General features: G+C 42.5%; 1 protein-coding gene across 1 annotated transcript; it reads right to left on the bottom strand.

The window, feature by feature from the left end:
• Positions 1 to 1,209: 1,209 nt before the first annotated feature.
• On the bottom strand, positions 1,210 to 1,804 carry LOC139107846 (zinc finger CCCH domain-containing protein 10-like). Its single transcript, XM_070665712.1, has 2 exons — positions 1,783 to 1,804; positions 1,210 to 1,691 (listed from the first exon to the last, which is right to left on the bottom strand). Exons 1-2 carry the CDS (start codon positions 1,802 to 1,804, stop codon positions 1,210 to 1,212), a joined length of 504 nt encoding a protein of 167 aa, XP_070521813.1.
• Positions 1,805 to 9,219: the final 7,415 nt, after the last annotated feature.

Below are 9,219 nucleotides of genomic sequence, written 5' to 3'. Positions count from 1 at the left end.
ATTGCAAGATGTTCCACGAGGTCCAGCGGTGTACAAAGTCGGTGTGCCTAACAGGCAGCACCTGTAAATTCGTCCACCTTAACCAGGATGAGGTGGACGAAATTAATAACCACGTGCGGCCGATGATGGAAACGGCGTTTTGCGAATTAAAACGCCTGGCATATCTACTTCGCGAAACGTACCCGCCGGATCAGAGGCCTCACTCATGCACAAACAATTTACTTGGAAAGTGCATGTGGGAGTGCCTCTCTTGCGAGAATGGGACATTTCTCAGTAAGTTTTTTTTTTTTTTTTTTTTTAATTAATTAATATTAATTTTTAAATTACAGAGGATAACACGCCGAGATGCAATTTCTGCCTGGTGCACCATTTTAAGGGGGTTCAGGCCTTAATTTGCGGTCACTCCTATTGCACACCGTGCATAAAAGTGATACTTTTCGCAATGCACGGTCAAGTACCAAAATATCTCTGCACGGTGTGCAAACAGTGGAAGGTGCAGATAAATCTATGTAAGCATATTTTAAATAAATTTTATTTATTATTTTTAATACATTTTATTTTATACCTTGTTAATAATTTCTTTTTTTGTTTCAGACAATGACTAAAGACTCCGGAAAAAACAAGAAAAACTAAAAAGAGACGGAGAGAGAGGACGCCCAAAATTCAGACAATGACTAAAGACTCCGGAAAAAGACGAGGGAAACTAAAAAGAGATGGAGAGAGAGGACGCCCAAAAAAATTTTTTAGTTTATAAATTTAGGTTAAGTTTCATTTTATATTCATTTTTATATTCATTTTTATATTCATTTTTATATTCATTTTGATTAATTCATTTTTATTAGTTTATTTTATATTAGATTTATTTTTATATTAGATTTATATTCTAAAATAATTGCATACATATTTATTAGTTTGTAAGTTTTTAATAATTAAAGATGTTCATACAGAAATAATAAAATATGTTTTATTATAATATTTATTTCATATCTTAATTTACTACCATATATTCTAAAAACGTTTATTATATATAAGCAAAATAGAATAAAACTAATAATAAAACAAAAAAGTTCCATTAAAAAATGACATTAAAAAATTACATTAAAAATTATACAAGTAAACAAAACATAAGCAAGAAAATACGACACAAGCAAAAACAATATAGGCTAAAACGACATAAGCAAACAATAAACGCAAAGAAAACGACACAAGCTATAGCAATTGTTCATAACTCGCAACGGATCGGCATACCGGGCACACAACTGTCAGCATTGTGTACGAACGCGGGGGCCCTTGGCACTTAAAAGTACATGTATAACAGTACACGTGCCCGCAACTAGACGCCTCGAAAGTGTCCATGACTATTTCTGTACAACACACTATGCACTCCATTTTTTCCTGGTGCCCTATATGCCGACGTTGGCAGTCCGTCCTCGTGCACCTGCCCGCCTTGTAATCCCCGCAAATGATGGAGTTTTGCAGGGTGCGTCCGACTTCGTACCGTAATTTGGCTGACAATACTCCGGTGGCCTCGTAACGAGCTTGCTCCACGCTCGTTACATGTAAGAATTTGCATTGCGCGTTTGTACACTTTTTGTTCTGATAATTGTTACAATATTTATACGTGTGCACAAACGCGCAATAGCTATTGGAGCAGCTGCCTCTTTGGAAATCGTGGCATAGCTCTTGTTTTGCTAAAACAGAAAAAAATAAATATTATAACATGATTTAAGAAAAATAGAATTATTTTATAAATTGTATTATAAATTGTATTATAATACATACCTTGTTCTCCAAAATATGCCATTTTTCTTATTGTAGTTTTTTGGTTTTGCTTCTAAGATAGATCCTGCAGCTATGGATGTGAGACTGAGAATGAGGCATGGTCACATCGTCGTCGTCGTCGTCGCCCTCGTCAATAAACAAAGAAAATAGACGCCGGGCCAACGAAAACGAAACGTGATACAAAAGATTCAAGACGCCAAAGATTTTTGTCGCATAGGCGTGTAGAAAGAATCGTCCATATCTAACGAAGGCATCTTGAAACGATTACTAGAAAAGCATGAACGACACTTGACCAAGAGAAAAACGCAAAAAGATTTTTTACAACGTTTGAAGCCCATAAAAAACGCAAAAGATTTTTGACCACACGGGTATATAGAAAAGAATCTAGCGATAGCATGTTACGCATCTGGAGACGATAACTAAAGAATGCGAGTGAGAGCGTAAAAGGGTGTGAGCGAGAGCGCGAATGACACTTGAACGCGATACCGAACGAGAAAAATACAAAATAAGAGTGAGAGAGATATAACGCAAACGATACACGGTGTTCAAAAGAAAATTTAACTAATGGGGATTTTTTACTAATTATATATTTTAACGATATTATCTTATACAATCGATATGATGCGAGCAACGACGACGATGACGACGATGATGATTGCAATGAAAACGCCGGTGACGTTGGCTTTACGCAAAATTGTCCATCTGTAATATTAAAATTTTACGGCTACTATTCGTACAAATAAAAATATTTTTTATTTATATTTATACTTACCATTTACGGATTACATGAATCGCACAGCTCTTCGATGATTGTCTTGGGCAAGGAATCAATACCACATGAGCGATTGATAAACACGAAATTAGCGATTGATTAAAAAAAACGATACCCTCTCGGTATAAAACTCCAACGCAACCTATTAAAATTTTTTTCTTATCGTAAGAATAATAAGAAGAGGAAAATATACTCGAGCCCTGGGCCCACAGTTGTGCATCCTCATAGTGTCAACTTTTGTTTAATATTATATTTCAAAGCGGCATACTACGCATGAAAACTGCAAGTCGTAGTCGATGGTGACGAACGCGTGAACGAGAGCGAGCGAGAGGGAACGATAGGCGGCGCGAACGGGTGCGAGCGAGAGGGAACAATGGGCGCGCGATCCTTTGCGATACGCCGCCGCCCCGCCGCTCGCCGCCGACGCCATGACTAAGACTCGCGTGATCACCCCCAACACCCCCTACCTCCTGTGAAAAATAAGACACCCCCCCATTTCCATTTGAAAAAAATTCCAACCCTTTGAAATTCGCAATGCCGCAGGAAAATACCGCGGCGAGATAATGCACTTATCTATTTTTAAAAATATCAAATTACGTAATTAAAATATCAAATTTTATAACTTTTATGTTATTGTTATTGTTACGTCAGGAAGGTTAATTTTGTTTAATTAATAAGTTGGAAAGAATTCCTTGGAATGGACTTTGCCAGTAGGGTAAGAAAGTGACGTACCACCGAATTTATGTGTGATTCGAAATTTGAATCTACACAATTTTACGCGCAGATTATTTTCGGATTTCAATTGAGCGCGTAAGTGGTTCTTTTTAGAGAAAGGAAATGAATCCTTATTCTCTGGGATAGAACCAGGCGTGATTGTTCGCTTAGACAGGATAATTTAGGGTAATAATAAAATAATTAAGTCACGATTTGAATAACGCAAAATTAACAATTTAATTCTAAATAAATGACTCTAATTACAAATAAAAATGATCCATACAATGACAAATAAACAATTTAGAAAAATTCAATTAGTTTGTTTGAGATATAAAAATAATATGAAAGTTTTTACGGACAAAATTAAATAATACGAAAAAGGTTGAAGGCGAATGAACAAATATAAATTTAACATAACGGAGGTTGAGTATTTACATTATATACATGAGTGTGTGTGTGTGTGTGTGTGTGTGTGTGACTGTTTTAATAATTAATCCAATGTGACTTCTTCGATCTCCACCACCCTCGCTGTGGATCTCGGGAAGACCAAATCTATCAGTCGCATCGGGGCCAGGAAAGGAAATTCCACCCCTGGGTAATAAATGAAAAAGTGAGAATCAGGATCAGACCGAGCTGCCTGACTCCTGATCTCCTCTGGTTCAAAGTGGTCAGGGCCGATGGAGAAGGCCCTTTCCGGGACAGGATCTGTCCACGGAGTACAGGCCCTGCGGAGGAGCTCCAGGAGAGGATCTATAACCTCTCTTGGTTCTGGACGCTCCTCGAGGATCTCTATACTCGGGACCGGAGATGGAGGTTGATCGGGGAAGTCTACTCCTGGGAGAGAGATAGATTCATCTTCGCCCAGAGAGTCGGCTTCCTCAGGTTCGAAAGGAAAAGGAGGTGGTGAGAGAGGAGAGGAGCAGGCTCTTGGCTCACCTCCGGGAAACCGTGGCTCGGAGATGAAGGAAGAATTCGGGGTATAAGAAGGAGTCGTGGGGCGGAATTGTTCCGATCCCGGCTCCGTGGACTGACTCGAAAAATTGACCTCGATGGTAGGATTTTCAATTGAATTGTTCAGGCTCTCCTCTTCTTCCGGGAAATATCCGTGTAACGGCTCCGGATCGCCGTGGATAGGTGACGGTGGCGGAGGGCCCGGACGAGGAGACCAAGGTTTCTCTTCGTGGCACGCGGGAGAGACGAATACCTCTTCGCTTGGTGCCGCCGCGAGCAGGTATTGAATGAAGAAGCGGCGGACCAGCTCCCTCAAGTTTTTGATTTGTTTCTTCCGTCGCGCCCGACTTTTCTACAGGGTTTTCTTATTTAGAGATTCCACTAAAATTATTAATTGATTTTAATTTAATTTGAACAGAATTTTGGAAAGTTTAATAACAATGGAGTGAAGGAGATTCGTCACCGACGAATTCCGAAGGCCTCGACCCGCCCATGAGAGATTCCACGTAATCTATCTTTGGCGAGACTCGCTTGCCGATTCTTTAGCCGTGGACAGTCGCCAAAGTTCCAGCAATATTTCGCGGCGTTAACCACAGAAAATCGCTAGTTATTCGACAGCATGTCCCGACCGGTGTTCGGAAGCAGGTATTCTCGCACATTTAACGGATCACGGGAACAATCAGAACAGAATCAAAACCGCGGAACCTCGACTCGGACATTTCTTTCTCTCTTAGATAACACTTTGGAAGCAATTAATTAAGAAATATATTTAGTGGAATCGTGTTTTCGCAGGGATACATATTAAAACGTTGGAACTTACTTTGTAGGAGATCTTCAAACGGCTTCTTCGATAGCTTGTGGATCGACTTGCACACTCAAAACACTCACGTTAGTTTTAAGGAAACTGATTCGGTTTGTAGCTGAGATGCAAGAGAGCGTGCTCAGCCTGAGCACAAGATTTTATAAGCTCGGAAAAGGGGAGGACTCTTCCCGAATTTTCATTTTTCTGAAATTCTAATCTCTCATTTGCAGAGCTTATTCCTCCACTTTTCCTATCTCAAAATTATTGGGCATTCGCACCTCATCCCTTCTCTATTTCTTAAGCATCTAAGTTTTCGCCCTTAGTTTCTAAATTTTGGTGAGAAGTTCCCAAAATCCATTGGTTTTAAGGAAGTAATATGCCTACGAAGCACCCCCGCTTCAACGAGTTACTCCTTCCGAGCCTTCCAGAATTTTTCTATCATTTCCATCGAGAGATGGTAGGGTAACTTTTACTTTCCATACGACATATGGTTACCTGGCTTTATTGCCTTTGCTTGCGCCACATACTCCGGTAATTTCGGGCCTCTCGCGCCCTTGGTTTTTCTAAAGCTCAGGATCTGTACGCAATTACAATTTTAAGAAAAAGTTATTTTTTATTTTCCTGTGACAGACAGGTTATCAAAGTTGAAATATTTATGAGCCTCTAAGTTTTTGATTTTTTGTGTTATGTCTAGACAAATTCTTTGTCTAACTTTTGTTGGCGCCCGTTTGCAATTTGTTGCATGTTTTTTATGCTTTCACGCAACAAATTGTCCCGGAATATGTTGACGTCTGTTGAATTATCTTCTGAAAGGCTCTGAAGTTCCTTTTTTTTTATGTTACAATGGACTACGGTCTACCTTCCCCTTAACTAAAATTTTAATATACGTCGAAAAAAAGAGACGCGGAGTCGGAGACGTAACATTATATTTATAAACAATCTGTTCCGAGAATCGCAGACAAAGGGGCGATTCCTGGAAAAACACCTCTCTCCGCGTGACGTCATTACCTTTCGCCCTAGGTCACACGGACACACTAACACGAATTGGTCCAGAACCGGCCTATATACATCTACTCATGTAAATTAACAACAACAGAGATGACAATAAAAACAAGAAGTACGGTAAGAGAAAGCGAGATAGATCAACACGTACCGACATTCAACTTGACGAACATAGAAACAAAACATAGAGAAAAGACCGATCCGATTGTAACACGGTAATTTCGAGGGCGGAAAGCTCGTCGGGATCCGGGGTACGAGTTATAGTAACCGAGTCGTGATTAACATAAAATAAAGTAATTTATTACACAAACAGAATCAAGGTATACTGTGCACGATTCGGCGAAAAGGCACACTTCCGTTTTCTTTTGTGTGAGAAAACAGCTCAGCACTGAGCTCGGCACGGTGCTTTGATTTGAAGTTGACAAATACAAAAAAAAGAGAAATTTATAATTGTCACAATTAACGAAAGAACAAAAAAAATATATTTACAAAAAAAAATGATACAGAAAACTATACAGTTTAGATGTAGGGAATCACGAGCGCAAGGTCGGCGGTGGCAACGAACGGCAATCTTCCTGAGCTAGGCCTTCCCGACGGAAATCTTCGAGAGCGGTTGCTTTCCCGCCCGATCGTCGGAAATCTTGTCGCGAACGTCGGATATCTTGCACGCGAGCCGAAAAGTTGCGCGATCGCGACACCTTGCCCCGCAAATTATCGTGTAACAAAAAAAAAAGAAAGAAGAGAAAAGAAAAATTGAAAAAAAAGAATGATCGCGGAGGATCCAAGGAGTGACGGAACGGTTCAATGCTCGCGGCCGAGAGAGAATATACGACGAGTGAACCGAACGGTGACAACGTGAGAACTTCTTTCTTACTAGTGTCGAAGTTCGAGCGAAACTGCCCGCGTTTCGGCAGAATCGGCCCTTGATCGTCGGAAACATCGAGTATACAAAACAAAACAGGTGGCGAGATAACTAGTGAAAACCGGATTAATCCGACTTTAACGTATTGAACCTGTCGAGGTAAACTATAAGCGGTATGCGGCGACTGACTAAAATAACAGAGCATGAAACGAAGAACGCGGACGGATCGTGAATGCCGATGGAGTGTCAGCGAATTAAAATAAATTTTCACAGATGATGAAACATATACAAAATAGCTGAATAAAATAAAGAAAGATGGCTTAAGTGCCTAAAGATAATAAGAGACGCAACGAACAGTAGTGTGTGGAGAACGGGACCACCCAACGGGTCCGTTTCTTCGCTAATCCTAAACTATGTACAGACGGGTGGCCGACCTAACCGATCCGGCGGGGCCGTATCCCTAAGCGCAGAGTACGAAATCGGTGGGCCGAGTTGATCGGGCAGGGTGTCGCGGTCGCGGATATTCGGCGCAGTGAACAAGCTCGGCCGTTTAGGCCGTGTCGATCGGACAGAGTATCGCGAACGCGGATATTCGGCGCAATGTACAAGTTCGGCCGTCCTGGCCGTGTCGGGCGGACACAGTCTCGCAGTCGCGGATTATCGGCGCTGTGTACAAAGCGGGCCGTTCAGGCCGTGTCGGGCGGACAGAGTCTCGCGGTCGCGGATTATCGGCGCTGGGTACAAAACGGGCCGTTCAGGCCGTGTTGGGCGGACAGAGTCTCGCGGTCGCGGATTATCGGCGCTGTGCACAAGGCAGGCCGTTCAGGCCGTGTCGGGCGGACAGAGTCTCGCGGTCGCGGATTATCGGCGCTGTGTATGAGTCGGCTAAGTTACCCACGGGGCGGAGTGTCGGTCGGGAAGGGGTCCGGGAGCGCCCGGTTGAGGGAAGGCTCGGGAGCGCCCGAGTTGTGGATAAACGGTATCGAGGACGGCCGGGAGCGCCCGGTCGAGGGAAGGCTCGGGAGCGCCCGAGTCCTGGAAGTAACAGTGTCGAGGACGGAAGAGTCCGGTCGAGGAAGGCTCGGGAGCGCCTGAGTCTTGCGGAGCGATGTCGGTCTCGAGAGCCGGGTGAGCCCGGACGAGGAAAACTTGGGAGCGCCCAAGTCCTGGAGGATCGGTTGCTGGGGTGCTCCCCAGCGCGGAAAAGGTGTCTCGTTTGCGTCCGAGGCAGCTTATATACCCGAGGGCCCGAGAGTGGGGGATATCCCACTCCCGAGCGGTCTGTGGCGGTGCGCGGTGTGAGCGGTTGGACGGCCCATGCTACTTGCTACGGTGATCCGCGCTAGGCGCCGCGGGCGGTTGATCGGCCCGCGTAAATCAAACTAGTGAACGGGACCGCGCGAAGTCTGGGGCAAACGGTGGTGGTCGCGGCGCGGGGTCTGAATATTAATTAGTGGCTTTTGCCACACGATAATAAAAAGAATAGAAGAAATCAGTCGCGACAAAGTAATAAAAAATCCGAACAAATTAAATTGGTTAGGAATAGAATTAAATTAAATGGATAAGCAACTAGATGGAAACGTAATATTAACAAATAAAATAATAATGTATACAACAAGCACAAGCGCCACAATAATAGCAATAATAGCGATTATAGTATTAGCGATAGTCATTATAAAATTATACAAAAAGAAAAAGAATAAAGTAAACGAACAAATAATCCTACTCAGCGAAATAAGAAGAAATAAAAAGAGAGAAATGCCGAAGTAAAAATACCACGGCCAACGGTTATACAATTGTAATTAGCATAAGAACAAAAATGTAAGAAAGAAAAGAATGAGGTGTAAAAAACACACTCAATCTTTTCTTCTCCCTAGGGGAGACGGATGTTGTAACCTAAATTCCGTTACAACACGTAGGATGATGTAAAGCATTTCGGCATAAGATCTCGCAATAGAATAATATCGGAGGATGCTGTATCAGCAATCCACCTTGAGCAATTAAATAATAATAAATAAAAGAGAGAAACAATTGCGAGAACTTATTACCGAAACTGCTAAGATTGCATTCGCCGAACAACCGAGTTTTAGCATTGCAACCTAATGACGTCAAGGCCCAGCATTATTATTAAATAACCGCGGATCGTCACCGGCGGGCAGTCACGTCTGAATAAAAAAAGGATGAGACCGTGCCGGAAAGAAAAGCGATATCGCGCAGTAATTCGAGTTCGGTCGCGTGCCATGAAAGAAGAGACCTCGTGGAGCCGAGGTTGCGTGATAGCGCTAGAACGCGCATCGAAGGTAGCGAAAAGAAAGACAGGAGGATTGGAAGAAA

This window comes from Cardiocondyla obscurior, linkage group LG14 (genome assembly GCF_019399895.1).
Source record: "Cardiocondyla obscurior isolate alpha-2009 linkage group LG14, Cobs3.1, whole genome shotgun sequence".
Lineage (NCBI taxonomy): Eukaryota > Metazoa > Arthropoda > Insecta > Hymenoptera > Formicidae > Cardiocondyla > Cardiocondyla obscurior.
Note: the sequence above shows the minus strand (reverse complement) of the source record. Positions and strands in the feature narration are given on the sequence as shown.

Bases quoted from the DNA above. Each gene is read 5' to 3' on its own strand.
- LOC139107846 (XM_070665712.1), bottom strand. From the start codon at position 1,804: ATGGCATATTTTGGAGAACAAG. The intron at 1,692-1,782 runs GTATGTATTATA...TTTCTGTTTTAG, and splicing joins GGCATATTTTGGAGAACAAG to CAAAACAAGAGCTATGCCAC.